The following is a 25,452-nucleotide window of genomic DNA, read 5'->3' as shown; positions in this document are numbered from 1 at the left end:
CTGGATGCCTTCACTTCATCTGTAAGATGAGCCAGAGTGAGGCTGTCTGTACAGATACTGTGTAAGTCGCTGATTCCATGGGCAGATCTTGCTGATTCTGGAAGAGCAAGGGCTTATTTCCTCCATCCACAGCCTTCCACTGCCTTTTCTTGCAAAAATTCTGTTGCTCATCAAATTTGTCATCACCATTTCTTACTTGCTAAAATGGCAGAAAACTAATTCAGGAAAAAAATGAATGGATTTTTTTTCTATTTTCATGAATTAAAGCAGCTCCAGGAGGTTTGCAATATTACCTTTCATGAGGCAATAGAAAAGGAATTGTTCTTGCTAATCAGAACATTTATTTTCCTCAGTGGCCCAGCTGTTCTCTGTGGCTTTGTTCAAAAATGTTTCCATATCCAATGCTGACGGAGTTGTCATGCTATTTTATTTGTACCTTCACTGTCATTACAGTGTCATCCTGGAATGACATTGCACTGACAGAGCTCTGATGATGTGGCCTTGATGAGGGTCCTGAGTTGCACAGTCCCTTATCATTATGGAATACTACTTGAAGTCACACCAAAACAGAATGGACATTGAAAAAAATGCAGGCAGATATGTAATCCACATGTTCATTTGTTTTGCATTTTCTCTTCAGTGTAAATAACAGTAATGCTTGAATTCTGTTTAAAAATTAAGAATCTTACTTTTTTTTTTTCCCCCTTCAAAAATCTCATTTATGCTTTTTAAAATTAAAGGTGTCATTTCTTTTGATATTTAAGCTCTGTATTTACTGATTTTTGAGGTGGCTCTTAAATTGGGTGTTCCTCTGGGGTTTGACTTCCCTTTTTTTCCCTCTTTTCCTCTCCCAATAGGGAAGAAGATTCTTGAGTTTTTTGTTCAGCTGGAATGTAAACTTCATTAAAATGATACATGGAACTGTTAAAAACCAATTACAATTTTTTCCAAGGTATGCATCACAGTTAGAGTTCTTAAAGATTGTCAAGAGCTTGGCTAAAATCTTGTTTGTCTCACACTCTAAAATACCTAGTATATTGATAAAATATATCAGAATCCAGACACCTTCAAATCTGCTGAATATAACTACTGTATTGTTTCAGCAACTTCATTTAATAGTTGCTCTGCACATGCTTATGTATACAATTATAGGTGTGGTAAAATGCTTATTTAGCATTAGCTAAAGCAAATGACTTTCGTATAAACTGTGCTGTATTACTTGCAGTGTTTGTGTGAGAATTGCAGGTCCATTTCTGCTTCTGTAAGGTGTTTTTATTTTTTCCTATGAGCAACATCTAATTTAATTTGGTAAGATTCTATACAGAGACATTCTAATAAGAAGTGACTTGCAGGATCATAGCCTGAGAACTTGACTGATTGATGAAAATCATGGATTTTTTTTCCTTTGATTATTTAGTGAAATATTCCAGAAGTAATTCTTCATATTAAAATCAGAGGCTTTCTAATGCTTTCAGTTAGAATAATGTATACCTGTACATCTTTATAAAGAATTTAAGGCATTTATTGTGAGACAAATGATAAAATATCTGTGCTAATGTTTTGACTTTCCCACCATAAGAGATATTTCCTGTGTTTTTTAATAGTGCTTAACAATTAACTTTGTTTTTCGGTAATTATCAGTGTAGACTTTCAAGATATTTGCTTCTTCTAAAAATAATGTTGATGCACAGAATTAGGAATAATATTGGTACTTATCAAAAACTTCATGTTGTTACCGTTACGAATTGTACATAGATATGGTTAGGATGCTTGCTTGAAAGTGTTTACCATGTGTTAATACAGATCCTTGATGGAATACATTTCAGAAGTTTACTTCAGGGCCTGGAAGAAGGTGTCAGGAGAATTCTTAGAGGTAATGCTGTGCTTGAAATTTCATTTGGATAGTTTTGAATTTCAAGATGGAGAAGATACATGACTTTTCAACCTCAGAAAGGTTCCTAATCAAGCCTTAAGGAATTACTTCCCTAAGCAAAGGCCTCTTCAGCATTGTCAAGGAATAAGAGCATATCATGCTTTGAATGTTTGCCCACTGTGATCAGCTTGGTTGCATTTAAACATAATAATAAAATAATAAAAGCTTTTATTCAGTATGTGCAAGTCTATGTATTTGGTAGCTTAAATATTTATCTAGTTTTTGTGGAATTCCATGGAGATGATCAAAAGCATAATTACGGCATCACAACAACACTACAGCCAAATTTCAGATACCAAATAGTTCTTATTTACCGTGTGGAGGTGCTTTTGAATTCCAAACTTGGTTCTGAGAATCAGATTAATTGTATATTCTGAAATTTTGAAAATCAGTTTAAGCAGACAGCCACCCCTAACATGGAAAAATTTGGGCCTAGCAGAAGCCAAGTAAGAAATAGTATCAAAGACTGTTTTCAGTTGTTTGTTTTAGAGAAAAATATAAGTTGCTGCACAGCCTACAGTACTTATTATTGTTTTATTGTGTGTTAACAGTAGTGTGTATGTGTTTTTACTGTAGATACTTGAACATAACTGCATTCAGGATTTCATGCATCATGGAATTCATCTTCCCAGAAGTTCTTCTGTTCATTCTAAAGTTAGAGAGGTAAGTTCCTGTAAAGCATGACATGAACTAGTAGCATCAAAATCAGATCAATTACTATAAAGTGGAAAATTTCCATTTCGTACTAAAATACTATACTAGGTCTGGCTGGAATGTAATTACTTTTCTTCATAGCAGCCTGTATGATGCTGTGTTTTGGATTTGTTGACTAAAACAGTGTTGATAACACGCCAATGTTTTGGCTATTGCTGAGCAGTACTTGCATGGTGTCAAGGCTTTCTCTTCCCCACTCTGTTTCCCTAGTGAGTAGGCTGGGGATGAGCAAGAAGTCAGGAGAGGGTACAGCTGAGACAGCTGACCCAAACTGACCAAAGGAATATTACATGCCATATAACATCATGCTCAGCAATAAACTCTGAGGGAAAGTGGATTTGGGGGAGATAGCCATTGCTTGGAGACTGGCTGGGCATTGGTCTACTTGTGGGAGATGGTGAGTGATAGTATTTGCATCACTTGTTTTGGTTTTTTTTGGTCCTCTTTCCTTCACTTATTAAACTGTCTTTATCTCGACCCCTGAGTTTTCTTGCTTTTCTTTTCCAATTCTCTACTCTACCCCACCAGCAGGGGCGTGAGTGAGTGGTTGTGTGGTGCTTAGCTTGTGACTGGGGCCAACCCACCATAAATACTTACTTAAAAAATAGCATATTCTGAGAAACAATATTAGAACACATTTTAGGAGGAACCTGTTTATAGTTTTGCACCAGATGTGTCTTTGATGCTCAAAAGTAGAAATATAAGGGGATTTTGAGTGCCAGAGATAGTTTTTGCTGTCTGTTGCCTAAGTTTTTCTTTACCTAGGTAAAGTCATAACCTCCTTGAAGCAAATTTAGTAGATGGGTCTGGAACTAAACTTGTTCTTTCTTTTTGTTATACATGGGTGTTCTGTATATATGTTTATAGGGAGAAGCCTTGATTCAGTTACAGATTCTAGGTGACTATCTGTGGCTTTTATTCATGAGCAAAACATTTGAAGCAGAATGAGAAGTGCACAAAGCTTTTTAAGACAAGGCATTTGTATTTGGTCTATGCCCCTTCACCTCCCATGCTTTCCCCCAAATATACAGATGCTGGAGTGTATAGTATGTGCAATATATAGCTTGATATAATCCTATATTGGTTTTTTTGTTTGTTTTGGTTTGGTTTTTTGGGTTTTGTTTTGGTTTTAATCAAATGTAAAGAGATTCTCGTATCTATAGTGGATTCCCTTGTCCTCTGATTCCTGATTGATGGAGTAGGCTTTTGACAGGGCATTTCATGTTTTTCGGACTCAGAAGCTTATGATCTTGAAAGAGGACCATGATGTAAATAAATTTGTCTTTGAGTTGCAAGGGGAGTGGGTCTCGGAATAAATTTGAATGATGCGTTCTTTTTCTGCATGCAAGAATTTGATTTTAAATGGTCCTTTAGAATCCAGAAGTTCCTGTGGCAATTAGGAGACTAAACAACCACAGTCATTCACTTGAGCAAAGTTTGGGCTATTTTATTGAAAGAGTGAGGGGGGAGGGGAAAGCAACACATACGGCTCTCCCTTCTGAATTCAAAGTTCTGATCATAAAACCTATGTCCATTTTGCAAATATCTGATACTCGCTGTTCTAATGAAATCTATCACAAAACAGTACTGATGTGCCATTAGCCATGGGTTAGATTCATCGTTCTCATGTAGAAATAAGAGCTACATAGTCTCTTATAAATTATATCATGTCTTTACTTCAGTATATTTAAAAACAAGAGAAAAGGGATTCTTCCACTATAGTGTTTTGGTAGATGCTATTCACAGGCTTCCCTGTCTAGCTGTAGCTGTGAATACCTGAAGTGTTCAAAGTTGCCACTAGAGGGTCAACTTCTTTTCCAACTGACCAGTATTTTGGGTGGAGGAATTACTTCATATGAAGTTACATGATGTCCTTTCTCATATTCTGCTCTGGTCTTCTACTTTCCCTTTTTGTCAGATACAAAAATCAAAGGGGCTTTAGCTAACAAAGCACAGTTCTGAGTCAAAAGGAGTGCTGATACTTGCTTGTCATCAATGTATACAAAATGTATTATGTTTGTAGATTTGTATTTGGATAACTCCAGTTACCAAATAATGTTTCTTTGTTCTTAACAGAGAAATGGGTTATTTATCTGTAGTTGATAATTACATGGTTTCAAAGTATTCTGCTAGTTACTTTAAAAATAGAGGGTTTTTTACTGTAACAAAAAATGAGTGGTTGCTGTGAAACTGACTCTCTATCCATGATTTTATTTCTCAGTTTAAGATCTCTATGTAGATTTATCGAATCTATAAAGTTATAAAATGTGATATTTATTAGATCTATTTCTTTTTTTATGATTTTTGAGACTTTTTAATAAAATACTGGGTCAATTAATATGTCTAGTTTTATCATTTTCCATAGTATGGAAAACTCTTTGGTCTTATATAAATGATGAAATGAGACAACTCCTGCACACTTCTTGAATGCAGAAAGTACTCTTAAAAATGTTTTTTGGGATTGGTTTGTTTGTTTTTCTCAGATGCTGAGTTATTTTCATAAACAAAGTAAAGTTCGTCAAGGAGTTGAAGAAATGCTCTACAGATTGTATCAACCTATCCTTTGGAGAGCACTGAAGGTAATTATCTTTTTCAGAATATAGGACTATCTTTCTCCAACTACTAAATTTTGGATACCTCCGACATGTTCTGTTTTTAATAATTGCTTTTAAAATAAAATGGCTATGGAAAAAAAAAATCAGTGTGTTTAGCATCTCAGCTGTAGCAGAGTAACTTTGCAAGTTGTAATTAGGCATAGTTTGCACATCAATATTCTAATTTGTTAATATGATTTACTTCTATAATTCAGTTTTGTTTACAGGTATACAGAGTGCTTTTCAGGATTCCAGTAGACAGTGGGACTAACACTAAGTTTGGTCTTCTCACCTTCTTCTCAATTTGGGAATTTTGTGCATCTTGTATTCTGTTTTCCAAGTTCTTTATGGAACGATCGGTGCTTTATTGATCAAAGCCGGAAATGTTCAGAGGATGATTAATTACCAGCCTTAGAATACAGGTCAATTAACTTATTAGAGTATTATTTTAGAAAACCTTTTATTCTAGTTTGATTGTATGTACAGACATTCATGCTATGGATGTGCTTTTAATCAAGCATTCAGAATGAAATAGTACTTTAAGGTAAGTCTTCCTGTGGATTGCATGCACAGACTAAAGGGTACCTATTGCAGTTTAGCTACTCAGTTACACTCAACAATTAAGATGAGCCAAGCTTCCTTCGTTATGAACAGCTTTTATTTTGTCTGAGGTTATGAAATTCCTTCAGTGAGAGCATACACATACCATTTGTTACAGCCAAATTAAGTGCTGTTTAACGTTTACTGAAGTTTCATTTACTGATTGGTCATATAATATCTTCTCTAGCCATGAGAGAAGTATTTAAAAACTCTTAAAGTTGGAAGCATTTAAAAACAACTTAAAAAGTTGTTTAAAATGGATTTTATGAGTTACAGTAAGGAGTTGAGAGCTGTTTGGTTTCAATAGAACCCTATAGTAGAAGTGGGAAGATGGACAGAGTCATCGTTAGACCAATATCTTGTTTGGTCTTACATTAAGGATTGGATCCCATCCCTTTAGAATGAATGTAAACAAGAATCCTTCTGGATGAAACAAAAATGTCCTCAGTGCAAGAGAATAATAGCTACAAAGCATGGCTTTAATTTCTACATTTCTGTCTCTAAAAGAATAAGGTTTTTAATTTATTTTTGATAGCATAGCAAAATTCCTGACTAGTGTCTCAGAAACAATTTCAGAGTGGTTAGCAAACATGGTATTCCATTCTTAAGGGAGTTGGTATCTGTAAATGGAGAATGGTAGTTCACTTTCCAAAGCCCAGGACTCAACTTAAGTATAAGACTAGAGTACTTCGGAAGAACATTCTGTTAAACCGTATTAAATCTGTATGGATTTGTTTAGAGAAGTGTAACAGAAAGCTTTGGCTTGAGGAAAAAAGGTTAATTGTAGATTTGCAGCAAGACAGTGGGAGAAATTCCTGATTCCAGAAGTCGTTCAAATTTTTAACAGCTGCTATTCATAATTTTCACATCATTAATGGTTCAATTGCTAGAACAAATCTGGAGTTTAGGAAGTTTTTTGGGGTGTTTTTTTGGTTGGATGGTTGGGGTTTTTTTGTTGGGTTTTGTGGGTTTTTTTGTTTCTTTTTTGTCTTTGACAGCTTCTACATATGTAGTTAAGCACTTTAAGCTTAGACATTAACAGGCGTATCAAATAGGTCATGGAGAATTTGTTTTAATACAGCAAGATAGTCCAACTGTTGTGAACACAGATTTCAGAATGGTAAAGGGAGGATTGTAAAAAATTGAATCCAGCAATTATATGAATCATGTAATGATTTAGCGCAAGGAAAGATTCTGAATTCCAAATGATTCAGTACTATATTTGTGATTCGTGAAAGGAAATATGTGACTGAACGTCAAAATTTGGCAATTTATTTTTGGATAGGCCACTGTCTTGCTGTGTGACTTTTGTATAGTTAATTTTTCTTTTTCATATAGTACTGCTGAAGTATTTGGCATTTTTAATATAACTGTTGCTGTGACTCAGAACCACCAGTAGTTTAAGATACAGAACTAAGAAGGGAAGCTTATAATTGTCCTTACTGCTATGGATTCTGCTCCAAAGCTTGAAATGTCAGTTTAATTTTAGATAACTAGTTTGATGCTCCTATTTTAGCCAGAGTACAAATTCATAATTTAATATAGTGAAGAACAAATCTTGTTCTAGAGCCCTGGTTACAAAGCAGAAAGGGAACTCAGAGAAGGACCTCTTTACCTCTCCTTCTTGCAGAAAGGAAAAATACTTCGATTGTAGGAATACAAATGATTCCAGAACTGTTCGTGTTGAAACTGCTTGATTTCATCTCTGAAATCTTTAAACTGAGAATGCATATTTGTAATGCATAGTTCTCTGTTTCTTCGTAAATTTCTTGTTTTGCAAATACTTAGATTGCACAAGCTTCCTGTGTGGCTTTTACCTACACATATTTTATAAGCCTTTATGCAACTTTAAGTTTTTATAATACAAGCCCTTATGTAACTTCTTCATCTTTTTTCACGTCATTATTATGAAAAGTCAGTCTCATGCAAACATAGCAGAGACAGTAATGCAGTGATTGGTTATTAGTATAAGAAGCTATATAAATATAAATATATGGATATTTATTGTGAGATAAGTAGTGATTAAGCTATTTCTTATCAAGCTCAAAAAGTCAAGAACCATTCCTCCAGGAATTCAAGCTGTTGAAGGAAGTGATTCCTTTAAAGTAGTGTGTTTGGTTGTTTTTTTTTTTTATCATCCCACACTTTTAAACTAACTTTTACTGGGGAAAAACAGTGCTTTAAATAATTGGAAGTGAATTTCAGGACCTGTAAGACCAGACGAAACTTAAAAGAAAGCTCTGAAAATTAACTGAACAAAAAAATTAAAATATTGTTTAAAAAGGTTCTGAAAGTTCCTCAGAATAGTACAAGCATAAAGGTAAAGAAACATTAGTCATTTAAATAACTGCAGGCTCCTCTTGCATGGAAAAGTCAGTGTGGAATAAAATAGGATATGAATTTAAAGTCTTAGGTTCTACCTCTGTGAAGACATTTACTCTATTATGAGCTTGAATATGCAAATACATTTGGGATAAATTCCAATTAATTAAAGCCAGGAATTTAAACTGTGGGTACTCAGTTCAGAATTAAAGTGAGCTTAATGGAATTCAGTGTAATGCACTTAGAAAGTTTATGAAAATTAACTTTCTGGAATGGCTGTGGTAGACAAGGTCTAGGTTATTGCACAAAAACATACTTGAATTAATTTTCACATGAAATATCAGTGCAGAAGAGCTATTTCACCCTGAATTCACACATTAGCTTGTTATGCATTAATTCTTCAATATAGACAAGCTCAAAGTTAAAGGATTTTCTACAGCTTTATAGGATAATCTTTTCACTTTTAGACTGTTTGTATTATCCATGATAAATAAAGTAAAACACAAGTCCCTAACTAAAGAATGTATATATGGGCTTTATTTGCCTTCGTAGTATTAAATTTAGAATTGCTATTAATTTTGTTGGCTCGAAGAATTTTTTGGTTCTACCCAGGGATGTGACCCACCATATGAGGATCGGTCCAGAAGGGAAATACAAAATAAATTGTAAATATAGTAATTGTTGCTCATTTCTTTTGTATTTTTCTGGTTTTATTTGCCATTAGTTTATTTAATTCTAAATATTACATGGTTATCCTCGTTTTTCTTTTTCCTGCCTTTGATCTGAATGTCTCTTATGACAAGGGAAGAAGAAAATTGGATGATTAGAATAGTCAGGACGTTCCTTGAACTGTCTCTTGCTATTAAAATTAAGCCTACTTTGCTTGTTTTATTAGACTGTATATATATAGTCTCATATATATACGCACATTTGTTTTTTTAACTTGGACCAAAAATCTGAACAAAATCCTTCCTTCCTTCTTCCTTCCAAGAGAAGTGAGCACAGGCTCTTATCATTGCACTGCTGTCTTTGATAAATAAAATGTAGTCTGATGGTTAGATTTCACGTTTCTCCCTCAGATATCTTGAATTTAATCTGTTCTTCATTTAATTGCCTGCTTTCTTTTTCTATCCTTGTACACAGGGCCAATTATTTTTCATTGACTGAGTGTCTAAATACACACTTTTTTCATTTTTCTTTACATTTGGGGTTCTACAACTAGTGAAATGTATAGTGTAACACACTGAAAACTATTACAAATGGTAAAATGTCTGGGGGTTATGAGGCTTGCCTTAGATTTTTGATGAGCTGCCTGGAGCTCAGAACATGGTCCTATTATTTATGCGCATTGATGCAGAACTGAATATGTTTATGTTGGATAAGTGACTCTCCAGGCTTGCTGGTACTTACTTTCTAAATGCTGTTTTCTTGAAGAAATAGGCTTGAGCTTTTCAATTAAATCACCTGTCTCTTGACAGGCAATTTAACTAATTAAATCTGCTTGAATGCAAGATTCTTGTATTCTGAAGAGGAGCTTTAAGGTGACCAAGAGAAATCTCAACTGCTTTTAATTTATTCAGCATTACATGGAGCAGAAGGGCTCTGACTGTGACTCTTCAGGGTCATTGAAGTTGATATGCCTTGAAAGCTGATTGTACTAATAACCGAGGTTTTACTGAATGGGCAGAAATGTAAGGTAAAAAAAAAAAGTCATAAGTTCTTCAATACATTTCAAAATTCATCTCTTCCATCTACTTAATTAAAAATACTAACGCGCTAGAAGTGTTTGGAAAGCAGTATTTGACAGGATATGCCTTTTGATATTAGAAGTCTGTACTTGCTGAAAAAATATTTTTTTCCTTCATTGTAACAGGCCAGAAACTCAGAAGTTCGATCAAATGCAGCATTTTTGTTTGTTGATGCTTTTCCTGTTCGTGATCCCAGTTTTAACACTGAAGAGATGGACAATGAAATTCAGAAACAGTTTGAAGAACTGTTTGTAAGTTTTAACGGAACTAAAATGTTAAAAATGAAACTTTCATCAAAACTAACTAAAAAATATGCTGTTGATGTAACTAAAATTTATGAAATTTCAGGATAGTATTCATAGGGAAATACAGGCCTGTGATGCAGAAAATACAAAAATAAACTAATATTTTAAATTTCTGTAGTATGTTGACAATAGATGACATGCACCATTTTCAGCTCTGAAAAGGAAATATTTGGGATTGTTATTCATTAATCTGTGAATGAAAGATGTTTTTGAAAGACTAGATGCATGAGTAATGGATCCTGATCCTTACTTAACCTAGTATTGGTGAAGAGAACTTTACATGTAATATGTAAGCATTCAGTGGAAGTTTAGTACTGTATCACTAAATACTTCTGAAATGAAGTAGAATGGAGATACAAACCAACCTAAAAAACTCTTTACTGGTCTAGATGGGTGAGAATGGGCATAGTATTTTAATTAAGAAAATGTTTGGGAAATCCTGAGTGTGGTCTTTAAAAATGTAAACATCAGATAATTGAATGAATTTCAAAGTTTTTATGTTGTTGCATAGGAACAGTGGCCAGTGTAAACTCACATGTAAATAGAAGTCTAAGTATTTTAATTAAGTCACAGACGCAAGACTTAATGTGAGCTATTTTTTAAAAAACTATTTCAAAAGTCCAACTAAAAAAATTGGCCAATATTTGTCTTAATTTTGCTTCTGATTTAAATTTCATAGTTTGCTTCATAATAAAATGCCTTGAGGGAATATTAATAGTACATTTCTTTCATAGTATGACAATTTGCATAATGATTAAAAGGTAATGGAATGATATTTGTTTATGATAGGTTAATGTTAAACAGCAGTAGAGTCACAATAATGCATATACTCAAATTATTATTCTTCTGTTTGTTTTAGAGTCTCTTAGATGATCCTCATCCAGTTGTCCGCTCTACAGGGATACTCGGAGTTACTCAGATAACATCCAAATACTGGGAGATGATTCCTCCAACAATTCTTGCTGATCTTTTAAAAAAACTAACTGGAGAGCTGGCATGTGATATAACATCTGCTGATGTTCGATGCTCTGTTTTTAAAGTAAATCTTTTTTTCTAAATTTAAGATCATGATTGTCATTTTTATATTTTACTTGATGCACAGGTTTCTAGTATAGGCCACTTTAAGTCAAAGAAATTACTTATTCTGCAAAATGACTCATACAATAAAGTTCCTAATACAGTCAAGTTTTGCACACGTTTTATAAAAGCCACACATTTGGAATGAACAAATGCCTTTTAAAATAGAGACTGTTTGGCTTTGTGACTCTCAACCACTTTGCATTTCTCGTCTTACATACATTGTTTGGACCTGATAATTTAATTATTTTAGATATTAGAACTTAATGCTTAGACTTGAAAATGTATGCAGGCAGGTTCCAGTATGTTTCTACGTCAGTGGTTTTAACCTATCCCTAGACATGCACAATTGTGTTATGACTTTGTACCCCACTTTGTGTTTCTGAGGTTTGGATGAATATAATTACATACTGTTTCTCTGGGAATGCTGGCCTCCCATACATTGTTCAGTATGTTAGTATTACATCTTTCTGGCATCTGGTAAATAACGGCTTGGACAGAAAAATGAACTCCCTAAGCAGTATTTTCACTTAAAAATTTTGTGTATGTGTCAATTCAGCCTTAGTTTGGAACTATCTTCATGTTAACTCTCACTTGCTCCACTACATATGCATGCAGGTCTATACTGGATAAGCAGAAAGTGCTGATTTAAAAATAACTTGGCAAAAAGAGAAATATTTTTAATCTGAAATAAGCAGAGTTTAGGGAGCTCGTATTGCTACCACAAAAAGTACTTGACACCATGCCCTCAGGTAGAAGGCAAGACCGTGGCCTCAATGTAGATCTGAAGCTGCTTCATCTGAAATATGTTTACTGGAAATTTGTAATAACGTAGGAATTTTTACTAAAGAATATTACAGGAAGAATATGCATGCACAGTGTCTGTCCCTACTTAATTTAACCTTAGAAGTGTCATGGTCCAGTTCAACAATTTTAAGCTACATCTTTTTGCAAATCTACTCTTAATTTTTTTTTTTTTAACAATCTTTTTTTCTTGCAGTGCCTACCGATAATTTTGGACAACAAACTAAGTCATCCATTACTGGAACAGCTCTTGCCAGCAGTCAAACACAGTCTTCATGACAATTCAGAGAAAGTGAGAGTGGCTTTTGTTGATATGCTGCTGAAAATTAAGGCTACTAAGGCTGCTAAGGTAGGATAAGTGACACTTGATAAGTAGCAAGAAGGAGATAAAATCAAGGCATTTATTTAAAAAAAAAAAGTACCTTTTGAGACTACTGCAGTATTCCTAAAAGGAAAAAAAGTTCATGTTTAATGTAGTAATACTCTTAATTTCAGTTTTTCTCCTCTTCATATATTTATGCATATAACTGAGTTTATTTCTAAGACTTGTGGATTCTGTTGCTGTTAGTCACTTCTGTCCATTTTAAAGGTTTTGATCCAAATGTAGGTAGTAGTATAGATGTACTTCTTTCCAGTGATTTTGTGAATTCTGAAATCATGATGTCCATGAAAAATCTTTCACAATAAATAAATAAATAAATTGTAACTAGTCCTGGTGAGCTTTCAGCCTTTCCATAGCTGTTCTTCACAGAAAAATTAACACGAGAGAGTACTGTGCCTGTATATTACCAGGGCAGAGATTTTATAGACATGCTGGAAAGTTTGCTTTGTAGTTGAGTCAAGTACACTCTTCTCTTCTCCCCCACATTTTTGACTAGTTTGGGATGATTAGTAGGTCCAGTGGCGTCTCTCTGTGCTTGCCTGCTTTTTTTTCAGTGGCTGCTTGGCATCATAAGCACGCAGCAGATCATTTTCTCTCTTGTTTCTGTCTTGCCTGCCCTCTCGTGGCCATGCCAGGGCAGAGCAGTCGGTACTGCCACACTGCCAGCTGGCTAGCTCAAGTCAGGACTCTCTCATCTTCTAAATGCTTAACGCCTTTACCGAATTGCTTTTTTACTTTTATTTACCTATTTTTATAATTTCTGTTTGTCTTTTGTGGGCATGTCCTTCGGGATTTTGGTATCTTTTTATAGTGATTTTGAACGAACTTTGTGTTCTGCTGTGGACTCTTATTTAGGGTGATACTGTCCAGCCTCAGGCATTATAGCATCTTTGAGCGCTTTCTCCACTCTCTGTTGTTAATGGTTTCCTAATTTCAATTTTATATTTTATCTTAATCATGTTTTTGTCTCTTGATAAGCCTAATTATTAGGACATGCTTATCTTGTGCTAGGCACATACACTATATGAAGTCAGAGGTATGTATCTCTGTTGTTCAGGAAAGAATTAAATACGCGGTTTGTCAGATTTTTAAGGCTTCAGTGCTCAAGGAACACATCTATCCCTAACACAAGAATTACCTACTTGCCAAATGTGTGCATTCCAGTTTTGATGACAGGACCTCTGAGACATATATTGAGATTAGACCACCTCAGTACCTCCCAAATTCCCCAAAATATGCTCAGAAGACAAGATAAATGGGAGGCTATTTCGGAATTGAGAACTTTCGGCTTCCTGCACACAGGTTCAGGATAAGGATTACTATAACGCAACAGCAAGTTTGATACTTCCATAATACATACCTCAATGCATTGATTAGGCAAGTCCACCGAAAATGTGAAATGGAGACAAACACTGCGAGTCAAGGTATTATCATTCAGACTGTCAGCACGAAAAGTTTCCAGCAGGGTCCTAGTAATGTTTGCAGATCTCCTGAGATGAACAATGTGCAGTTGTACCTTTACTTAGACAATTGGTTCTTGTTGTTAAGATTATTGGAGATAACTGGAGGAGGCAATTCAGAGAGATAAATAAGTGGTAGTACTCTAAAAGATAGCTTTTTTCCTGAAGTTTCTGCTTCAGCAGGTTCTAAAACCAGGCTTTATCAGGTAAAACTGAGGTAAAATGGCAGACGTATCACTGTGACACTGGACTTCACACTGATGATGCGTGTGTGTTAGGAGATGTATCGCTTGGTTCACAGAATCAGCAGCAACAACAGATCACGGAACTGTTGTTCTGAAAGTGTTGGACTCTGAAATCTTAATCATGATTTCTATCGTTTTCTTGTGTTATTATTTATTATTCTAAAAATACTTAACACGCATATTCCCCTAATAATCTGGTTACATGTCATTTTTATAATGTTCTTATTTATTTTTTAATATTCGTTTCTGCATCACTCTGTAACCTCACAGGCACTCAGCACTTCTTGTGCTGAATTTTAACACTTCATAAGATATGATATAGAAGTCTGATTTAAAGAACTGGCACCTACAGTCATGATTTGATCTGTTAATATCAGTTATCTGTATCGTAAAATACAACCAAGCTTTTTTTATCTTGTATTCAATATCAACAGTGCTTTAAATCAATTTTTTAATTTTGTTACTTTGTGTACAGTCTTTTAAAAACAAAGTATTCATACTGCTGTTAAATGTGTAGAAAATTCTTCTTTGAAAGTTATGTTGTCATTTAGTATGAAAGTTCAAGCAAACAATCCTTTTGGCTTTCCTGAATTATTCTGAATTTGCTGCCATTAAAGACAGAGACAAAAGATAATTCTCAACTTCAGGAATTTTTTTTAGGTATTAATTTCTTCTTTGGGCATAATGGATATCTTCCATCCACTTTCTGCTTTATTTTTATGTAGTAAAAGATTCAGATCTTCTAAAGGAAGGATCAAGTTTACATAAAAGAAAAAAAATCCTAGTGTTAGATGTTTTGTCAGTAACTTCCTATTTATTTAAAAACTGTAATATGTATCTCTGGTAAGTCCTGGGATTACTTTAATGCTTACTCCAAGGACCTTTTTTTTTTTATGATAGTCCTAGTAGGGATGCCCATAGTTTGAAATCACAGGGGAATTACCTGCTGCAAATATTTCTACTCAAGAATAAAATAATATTTTTCAATGTCAAGAAACCCTATTTTAGGGGGGGGCGGTTGTTGGTTTTTTTTTTTATCTGAATGTGCACAACATAATTAATTCAAGATCTTCTCACAAAAATTACAAACGTGAATAGTATTACTGCTGGCATAACAAGCTGTTTATTCTTTCTGAATTTCATAGCCTTTGATTACTGTGTTACAAATAAGCTAGAGCTCTGCTAGCGATGGGATGCATTTATGGTTTTGGAAAGGGTCTTGTTTTATACAGGTTTTTAGGGCGTATACCATACTTGTAGGTAGTTTGGTCCTACTTTGTCCTATGATGAGAATATGAAACCTGGCACATAATGACAAATAATTATATTTTGTGGTGATATCCTTGTAGAGTAAATAAATCTTCCCTATGTCTATGGAATTGCATTAGCATTGCAGGTTTATTAAGCTGAATTGCTTGAACCAGAATTGCTTGAACCAGAATTTTACCGGTCTATCAGAGATACCGGGAGATTTAGAGGTGTGTCAGAACAGTAAAGTAGCATTGTTGCAGCAATATGTGACCTCAAGTAAATGCTGATATTTTGGTAAAAATTAAAAATGCTCATGCTTTTCTGGTAAATGCTATTTATATTTGTTGGGACTTTTGATGTGGACAGCACTTAATAAAGGTGATTGGTTTTTCCTTTTTATTTTTTTAACTCCTTTAATATCTTTTTCTTGCTTTAAAAAGTTCTGGAAGATCTGTCCCATGGAGCATCTTCTGACTCGTCTTGAAGTTGATTCACGACCTGTGTCACGACGCATAGTGAATCTCTTATTCAACTCTTTCTTTCCCATTAACCAACCAGAGGATGTGTGGTGTGAGCGCTGTGTTACTCTAATCCAGATGAATTCAGCAGCAGCTAGAAAGTTCTATCAATATGCTTATGAATATACTGCCCCCACTAATATAGGTAAAGTACAAAACCTTATGAGTCTTTGGAAATACTAATATCACACTGTGTAATTGCATTTTAAATTTTTCTGTAACTGTGGTACATTGTTGCTAGATCTTTTTTTTTAGTATAATACTAGTTTGTAGTTTTTGAAATTCTTGACACCAGCAATGAACCCTGGTGACAACAGTCATAAGCTTTTTCAACAATGAAGAGACCAAAGCTTTTTGGTTTTGCTCTTAGGTGCTGTACTATACTCTCTAGCCGGTTTGTTATCTGGTCTCTCTTTTCCCCTCTCTCCTCACATGTACTTTAAAACTATCTAAGTTGGTATTTATTTGTCATGCAGAAATAGTGAAATAAAATACCCTGGTGTCTCAAGTGATTTGAGATCTTTATGTGGAGATTCTACAGAAGGTGAAAAATATTTATGTCTAATAATCTGATTATCGGGGATTTGTGGATCAGTAGTATTTTCAAGTTGCTCAGAGAAAATCTAAAAAGCCCTCCTTCTTATTAAAAGCTTCAGAAATTTTCAGTGAAATGAGTATGTACTGCACAGGGTATAGCTGCTTTTTATAAAAGTGCTATTGAATCAAGTAAAATCAAGAAAATTTTGTTTCAGAGGTGTTCTGATACTATAAAAACAAAGTAGTCAACGAGGAGTGACTTGGGTAAAATGTGCAAGCTGTTGCCCCTTGACTGATTACCTTGGTAAGGTAGTTTTGAAATAACATGTGCTAGTGTATTTCAGCTAGTCATACTTTCACCAGAGTGGACATAACCCTTTCACTTTTATCTGTAGATGAGCTCCTCATTAAGGAGTGCAATGGTTAGGCTACTATATCTTTTATAAATAATTGGAATTGATATTGGACGTATAATTGCACACAGGTCATTAAATTAATAGCTATGCCAGGTGAATGTCGGAGTTGTGGGAGCTTCCTCTGATCCTGATTTGATAAGGTGGTCATTGGTTTTTTTTTTCAGTAGACTTTTTTAACAATTAAATTATAGAACCTGGAGATAATGTTGCTATTTCTTCTTCATACTTGAGGATATAAAACATTTTCACATTTTTTCCATTTCCTTTTCCCAGGAAATTTTATCTTTTTTTCCTAGTTATTTCTGGTTCTGTTGCCTGCTTTTCAGACTGGCTTTCCAGCATTACACTTAGAAGCATTTACTAGCAACGTTTTTAACAAATACTAAATGTCTAATTTATTCCTCTTATATTTAAATGTAGCTAAATTGATGCTTACTATTCGGCGCTGCTTGAATGCCTGCATCCAGAAAGCGATGAAAGAGAGTCTTCATGATAGTGATGATGATGATGATGATGAAAGTGAAAAGGAGAATACAAGTGTAAGAAAGTCCACTTTATGATAAGTTCTGGTAACTTTTTTTCTGTGGTGCTTAATTTGAGACATAGGCAGTCTCAAATGATACGACAGAAATCTAAAGGAAAACACTTGGGCATCTCTGGAATTAGAAGGGGAGAACTGCCATTATGGTGTTTTCATGCCCTGCGGTAGCAGAAGTTTGGTGAAATAGCTAGAATAAGATAGAAGAAATATGAAGCATATTTTAAAGGAATACTTCCCTAATTCCAGTACTAATTATAAATTGGTTTGATTCTGCAATTAAATTATTCAAAAAATTAATGTCACAAGATGACTCAAGTTATATAAAGAGAGTAAGAATGAATTGTGGAGTTCATGTTCTACAATAAACACAATGCCTTTGTGAAATTAATAGAAGGATTTTCAGGTTTTTTTGAAACCTTATTTAACCTAAATTTATATTTGAGAATATAATAGGTAATACCATCTAAGTGTTTGTATTTCAGGTGTTGAATAATGTGTTGTCAATAAATGATGTGGCCAGCATGGCAAGTTTATTGGAGATTACTGTAATTCTCTGGAGAAGTATTCACAAAGCACTAGATCACAATGAAGATGCCAAAGATTACACTATCAGAAAATTTGCTTCTGTACTTCCTGAATATTTTAAAGTATTTAAGGTAAAGAAAGCCTAGATTTTCCTGTAAGTGCTTAGTATTTTCTTCAGATGCTTTCATGTGTTATGTCTTTTACCTATTTTCATGGCATTAAGTATTCTTTTTCATTGTTGCTATAAACCATAAACAATAGCAAGTTTCTTGGAATTCCACAAATGCGTAGAAGCTATTCTCCAATTGCAATATCTGATTGATGAACCATTATCTAAGGAGTTAACACAGAAATACTTATGCAATAAATTGCTCTCCTTGTAATGTTTTTGTAGGATTCCATTCTTTTGAATGTTTTTGGAACTTTTGGAAATCAGTAACTGAAAATATGCCATTGCAGAATAAATACTCATTGTAAGATGAGAGGCCACGTGTTTTTCTACCTGCTCCCCCCCAAACCCTTCCACCACCGCCTAGTGGAACAGACAGCTGAAGCAACTCAGGCTCCTTTTTCACTCTCTTGTGTTTGGTTTCTGCTAATTTGATTCTACTCTCTAATGATCTTTTGATGCACTTATTTATTGCTTGGGTTTGATATAAGCAATTAATTAAAATCAGTCATTTTCATATTTTCAGTCTCCTTGATCTGTTTAGTTGTTCTAGTGTTATTCTTCAGGATGCTGTTCTTTGATAGTGGCTAATAGTATCTGCTGCACCCTGTAGTGCATTTGGAAGGATTATCTACTGGATGTCTTTTTTTTGTTTATGGCTTTTATGCTGAAGTATACTGAGTTATGCTTGCTGTTATTTCAAGTTTGCTTTAGATAATCAGGGAGTGGAAAGCAATTCATTGCTACATAATATTCTGCAGCACAGATAAACCAAATGCTCTCTCTACCCTGAAAGCATTTGGAAGTTGTCAAAGACATTCCAAATCTTTTTTGGTAGAGGATGTACCATCCCTCCTGAAAGGTTCTGGTGAGCAGACAAGATATCCAGCTTTAGCAAGCAACCTCTTTGACTTTGATATTCTTACAGTGAGTAAGCAGCTTGGATCTAAAAAGACCTGTCATCAGAGGCTTAGTTTCCAAAAGACTACAGACTGAAGCAGCATGTCTCTTTCCTGAAAAGCTACAAATACATTTTTAAACATTCTTTTAAAAATTATCTGTAAAAGGTTTTAGCTCTTCAAATGTCTAAGTAGGTAATAATTTCATTTGATTGTATTCATGAAGCTTGGACATACAGATATACTATTTTTGAAGAGTCTTTCACATAGATTTGTTTCTATATAATCCAAGTGAGACTGTGTCACGGTCTAGACCTTGTATTATGATGTGTTGTAACGACTTGTAGTGCATTTTACATTACCATTGTTATATAAGTACCCTTTCCTTTAGAGTCTTTTTTTATAAATTTCTGATGTGGATTCATTTAAGGTACTAGTTACTTGAGAGGATTAGATGGTGTCATGATTGTGCAATTAAATATGAGCCTCTACTAGAAAAAATGTAAGCTAGAGCTGTTATTTCTTTTGCAATGGTTATTAATCTAACAGAGCCATAATTATTCATGGTAGTTGTTCTGATAGTTTGTCAGAAAGCTGAATGATAAGATAATTGATAATTGACCTCTGGGAATAGGAATCAGAAGTTTCAGATTGCAAGCCACATGTTATGAGCTTCTTTCAGTTCCATTTCTAGTGAAAAAAGGGAAATCCTTAATTTGAGATCATTTAATCATACTTTTTCAGTAGTCTCTTTAGTTTTGTGTGCATCTGTACATGTACATCATACAGTGTACTTTTTTTATCCTAGGATGAGCGTTGCATGACTCCGTTGGTTATTCTGGCATCCTTTATGCCCCCTGCTGCTATTCCTACATTCAGGTACTATTTTTAAACCCAAAATATGAATGACAAGAAATCTCTTTGTTGACTGTATTTGTTAATTTTTCACAACTTGACATATTAAAAGGTCATTTGCATAAATTAATGCACTAAGCAAATTCAATAAGTTAGTAAAATCTGTGAGGTGCAAATATGCCTTTGAGCCATTGGTGAATCTTTTTGGTATTATAGTGGTTGATTTTCTTTGAATTATTTCTGCACTGGATGTAAAGCTAATGCATCTCTTTTTTTTTGTTTATTTTCTTTTAAGCTGTGGTGTGATCTCCAGACTCAGAAATATTGACAATGGAGCTGACCAAAGCAAATATTCTACCCTGATAGACTGCATGTGTCGCTGGGGTCAAGTGGGACATATTATGGAATTAGCCTGTGATTGGTTGTCTGACATGCTAACCCCTAGAAAGGTGTGCACATGCATACATCAAAGAATTAAGGAATTGCTAGATTACATAAAGACATCATGGTTTTTTGGTTTTTTTTTTTTTTATAATAGTAGAAGCCTCTTTAATGCCATATTATTCTGCTTTGGAATTAGTTGTGAAGTAAGATGCTAACAGTATTGTACTCGTTTTGTGCTTTCTTCTCATTTAGAGTATTAAAACATCTGAACGACGAGTACGTATCCATGTAACACATGAATCGAAGCCAGAATTAGCAATTGATTACATTGAATATTTATTGACTCATCCTGTTAATCGTGGTTGCCTACTCTCTGTTCCTAAAAAGAAACTGAAGAAGCTTTTGAAAATTCTCGGTGCTGCAAAGGTAGTATTCTCCTTACCATAAACAGTGCTTATAAAAGAGTGCTTAACATCATATATTGCCTGAACCAAATTAAAGGCCTGCAAGAATAAATAAATAAGATTCACGATCCCTTCTTCCCCTCTATAAAAAGATTTTCCTTTTGATTTGTACTTCAAACAAATATTCTAAACTAGAAGTATATTAGTTCAGAATTGTTTATAAATAGCAGATTTTAACCAGCTTGTCATTTTTAGGTGTCTCAAAATTTTTGTGATCTAGTGTTGAGCATTTTTAAGGGACCTGACTTTTGGAATGTACATGTAAGGAATAGTCTGAAAATCAGGTACAGCATTGCAAAATGAAAGTAATTGAAAATATGCCTCTTGGTTTTTTGGGGTTTGGGGTTTTTTTGTGTTGGGTTGTTTTTTTTTTTTCCCAAATCTTTTTTTTAAAGCTGTTGAGAAAAGGAACACTTGAAAGGATTTTCTGGAAAATATAAATGTAAACCTTGATATTTCAGGAGGTTCTTGGCTCGATTCTGAAAGCAAATGATGGAGGTTCTGGTAGCTGCAATCAAGCAACTGGCCTGAGAGCCTTCAGCCTCTTTTGCAGGTTGAGTATTCATCTTCAGAACAAGGTATGGTTATACCTTTTCAGTGTAAGCTGGAGTTACAGCTGACAGTATAAGGAAATTCCAAAAGAATTGGAAAGACAATTGGTAAACAACTTCTAATTTTTTTTTCCAGTTTTCTGAAGAAGGAAAAGATTACCTCTCACTTCTGAAGGAGACAGGTGCTTGGATAGAAAGTCAAGTTGTACCTTTTATACTAGCAAGTGATCAAGAGGATGGCGTTTCAAAATACAATAATGTTTCTGAATTAATTATCCAGGTTAGAGATGTCTTACAACATAAATCAAACTGCTACCAATCTGAAAAGCCATATGTTGCAATTGTATACTGACAAACATAGTGCACTGGAGTTTTTGGAACCCAGCAAGTGAATGAGCTAATGAAATACAGTCCTGATTGTTCTGAGGTTACAGTTTTTTGCTTTCGCTATTCCTTTGATTGCTTAAAATCACACACTTTTTTTTTTTAAATTGCTTTGAGTTTAGGTATAACCTTTATATTCTATAAATGTAAAAATACATAAATATATTTGTACGTACCCTAGCAATTAAATCAAGTAGTTGGAGTCAACAATACCTTGTTCTTATCTAGACTTTTTTCACCTATCGGTGCATAATATATATTCTTACCATATCTGTTGAAGTGAAGATGGAACATATTTTATGTTTCACACTTGTGAAAATGCCCACTCAATAAATTTCTAGCACAGCAGACGATGTAACCTGGGTGTCCCAAATTTTAGGTAATTCTTGTCCTCAGTCTCTCATCCCCCATTTTAAATAAAGGTCATGTTTATGCTGTTTATGAAAAGTGCATTAACATAAAGTTAAGATGTCACTGAATCTCAGTTCTGAAAAGGAGAAGAAAATTAGTTGCTGAAAACAAGGGTATAGTTACGTGGTATGCTTGTACTTAATGCTTCTGTAGCACAGAAGGTCCTGGAAATGACATAGAATCACTGTAGCTGCATACACTGGGTCGAATAGCACAATAAAGGATGACTTAGAGGACCAGGAAGGTGGTGTAATTATGAGAAAAGATTTAGATCTAATCATGTTTGCTTGCTGGCTTCCTCCCTTTCTTTGTTTCTTTCCTTCCTGCTTTCCCAAAAGAAATAGGTAAAATTATACCCTGGGGAATTCAGTATGCTTCATTCTAGTGCTGAGTCCCATAGAACATATCTTTGGAAGTCAGCAGAGAGGTAGGGTGTGGAAATTTAATAATGAGGAGGTCAGTCTTGTATTAAATCCTGCTGCTGCAGCCAAATGGCTTTTTGAAAGGTATAAAGATATAGAAAACTCAAACAAGTGTTGTCGTCGTTCATGGTACAGATTTCTTGTGTGTTCTATACACTATTGTCTTCTCTCTGAATGAAAAATCTGGTATGCATATCATAACTCCTTTGTGGCTATTTTTCAAAAGTTTGGAGGCACAGAACTCAACCTTATAGAAAGACAAGACACAAAATAGGGAATCTTTACCACCATTACCGGAATGTTTATGATCCATTTCCTAGGTTTGAATACAAAATTAAAATGAAACTTTATTAATAAGCAGTAAGATAGGCAGCTGTCACCTGAGTAAAGAAGATAGAGGATTTACTGCCTTTTGAGAAACTGTTTACTGGAGGAAAGGGCAATGGAAGCGTTTGGAGAACTCTTTGGAACTCCTGCTTTTCAAAGGTTGTGAACTGAGTAACTCCAAGTAGATTCACCAGCTTTCACGGCAAATTGGCTAAGATTTCGTGGTTTTATTATTTTTAGGTTTTACTGAACGGTTACTTTATATAAATTTTGTTTCTCATATACTTTTGCATCTCTTTTCTAGGCCTACCTGACAATATGTAAAGATGTCATAATGGTTGGCCTTGGAAATCTCACATTTCAAGCACACCTTTTAGATATGGCTCTTTCAGTTATACAAACAGGTACAATATTTTGTACTAAGAACATCATCTCCATATATACTTAGCTGACTTCTTAGCAGAACTGTTGCTTTTAGCATTTTGGAGTCTGTTTCTCAAAAAATGGTGTTTACTGCTTATGCTAGCTGGTACAAATAATATGGTCAAAAGTCACAGCAGCTTTTCAGAAAACTGAAAACAAGCAGAGAACCAACCTAGAACCATGTCACTGTTGATAACTAATGTTTCCTCCTTGCTCTTAGATTCCAGTTATTGCTATATAATCAGGGGTTTTTATATATATATATATAAAAAGTGATCTAAATACAGAGAGATATATATCTTTCTATATATCAGTATGCCTTAGGAGGCAACATTGTAGCACTATTTAAATTTGGCTCACATTTGGAAAGTTATGTCTACAGTACAGACAGAATTAGAGTTCAATTGCTGAAGAAATCTACAGTTTTAATCCCTATACTTCAAGCATTGGAAGGAACACTGGATTTATACTTAAAATATTGATTGAACTGTATGAAAATTTCAGCTAAGGGTGCTCAGAAACTAAATATATAGTCTACACTTGTAAACTATAGCTATTTATGTTATATAACTGAGTTTCATTCTAAGCTTCTGCCTGGAGAATATCTCGTTACAATTTTTATATTGTGATTATTTATCTCTTTCTCTAGAGAGAGGTGGCTTTTGTGCTCCAGTGTTACTGTATGCTCTAAAGGAAATTATTGAAGCTTCTTTAACTCAGAATACTGAGACGGATGAAGTGGCAAATCTTTTCCATGCTGTACAGAGTGTCTTCCAGAATGTTTTAGAATGTGTGGCACGTAGACTCAAAAAACAGCAGGAAGAAGGGATTCAGGTATCATATTACACTTGAAATTGCTACCTAATGTGTAGATGAATCCATACTTTTTACACAAGTGTGTTACACTTAGACATTTTGAGCTTGTTACTTGAGTCAACATCTGATTAAATTTTCAGTTAAGTTTTCTAAGTTTCCTTGTTACCAATGTTTGTTTTTTATCCATTGTTGGTGTCATCATGACAGAAAAACTAGTAAATTGGAGAGCAATGCATTCTGTTACCAATGATCCTGAACTACCCTAGTACTCATAGGTTATTAATCTTTTCTGCAATTAAATGAACTTTCTCCATCCAGAGCAAAGAATTCGATTCTTTGGAAGAAGGAGAAATTGTCATCATTTTATTTATTTCTTTCAGCCTGAATTATATCAGCTTCAAAATAAGTACGATGACCTAAAGTTCTTCAAAACCTCCTATCTTCGCAGAAAAGTTAGCTGCTTGTATTTTATAGCAGACACTAGATAGTAGTGAGATGGGTGGATCACTCTGGAAAATTTGATGGTCTGCTTTTCAGGACTTCTGAAAAACATTCAATTCTTTTTTGTTACAACCTTTGTTTTGTTTATTTCTCTCAAATTTATAAGTAGACTTCCCAAACATGTTGCTGATTTCCCCTCTGATCCCAGGTGACTAGAATACCTCAATAGCTTTCAAGGTGTGATCTGCACTTCTTCACAGAGAAGCTTGCTGAAATATTTCAATTATACTCAAGCAATCAGAAAAAACTGATCTGCTTTTCTTTGGTTTTAGTTGATTCACTCTGTTCAGATGCCTCTTGGAGAATTCATACATGCAGTCCAGTGTTGGCATTCATCTTGCCCAGCAGTTCACCAAGGTGTACTCTCTACTCTCCTGGCTGCAATAGTAGCCGAGATAAATTATGTGCTACAGAAGGTAAAGTTAATGCTGACTTTTTTTTTTTTTTTACACTTACTGCTTTTTAAATGTTATGTTGGAACAATAGAGCTATGTTCAGAAAGTGTGATCTTTGTACTGCAGATCAAGATTTTGTGTGTGTTGGCATGGAACAAACAGGAAATGTTATTTGCCATAATTTCATATTACAGTGCATCTCTCAGATTTCTGAATACAGCCGTGTAAGAACAGAGTTGTCCTGATACCCAGTTCACTATCTGCCTCTGACAGAAGAATTTAGAAATTAAGCAGTGTTGGAGCTTAACAACATGGTTTTTGAGATGTTCTCTCTATGTGTATTTGTACTGGGTCTGGCTGGGAAGGAGTTAACTTTCTTCATAGCGGTCCCTATGGTGCTGTGGTTTGCATTTGTGGCTAAAACAGCACTGAGGGCACACCAGTTAGTTTTAGCTGTTGCTGAACAGCGCTTGCAGAGT

General features: G+C 34.5%; 1 protein-coding gene across 1 annotated transcript in view; it reads left to right on the top strand.

Moving 5' to 3' along the window:
• Window positions 1-857: 857 nt before the first annotated feature.
• NCAPG2 (non-SMC condensin II complex, subunit G2) overlaps window positions 858-25,452 on the top strand; it is a gene marked incomplete at its 5' end in the record, with an annotated part of 35,790 nt that continues 11,195 nt past the window's right edge. Inside the window, 18 exons of the mRNA XM_009586886.1 lie at window positions 858-952; window positions 1,804-1,873; window positions 2,510-2,596; window positions 5,131-5,226; window positions 10,037-10,162; window positions 11,076-11,255; window positions 12,294-12,446; window positions 15,876-16,098; window positions 17,327-17,445; window positions 17,930-18,103; window positions 19,849-19,919; window positions 20,191-20,344; window positions 20,532-20,705; window positions 21,205-21,321; window positions 21,431-21,574; window positions 23,143-23,242; window positions 23,911-24,095; window positions 24,851-24,994. Of these exons, the coding sequence (XP_009585181.1) occupies window positions 858-952; window positions 1,804-1,873; window positions 2,510-2,596; window positions 5,131-5,226; window positions 10,037-10,162; window positions 11,076-11,255; window positions 12,294-12,446; window positions 15,876-16,098; window positions 17,327-17,445; window positions 17,930-18,103; window positions 19,849-19,919; window positions 20,191-20,344; window positions 20,532-20,705; window positions 21,205-21,321; window positions 21,431-21,574; window positions 23,143-23,242; window positions 23,911-24,095; window positions 24,851-24,994 (2,412 nt within the window). The remainder of the gene's footprint in view (window positions 953-1,803; window positions 1,874-2,509; window positions 2,597-5,130; window positions 5,227-10,036; window positions 10,163-11,075; window positions 11,256-12,293; window positions 12,447-15,875; window positions 16,099-17,326; window positions 17,446-17,929; window positions 18,104-19,848; window positions 19,920-20,190; window positions 20,345-20,531; window positions 20,706-21,204; window positions 21,322-21,430; window positions 21,575-23,142; window positions 23,243-23,910; window positions 24,096-24,850; window positions 24,995-25,452) is intronic.

The sequence above is a fragment of the Fulmarus glacialis genome, unplaced genomic scaffold, assembly GCF_000690835.1.
Source record: "Fulmarus glacialis isolate BGI_N327 unplaced genomic scaffold, ASM69083v1 scaffold521, whole genome shotgun sequence".
Classification (NCBI taxonomy): domain Eukaryota; kingdom Metazoa; phylum Chordata; class Aves; order Procellariiformes; family Procellariidae; genus Fulmarus; species Fulmarus glacialis.
This window is presented reverse-complemented; position numbering and strand designations above follow the sequence as displayed.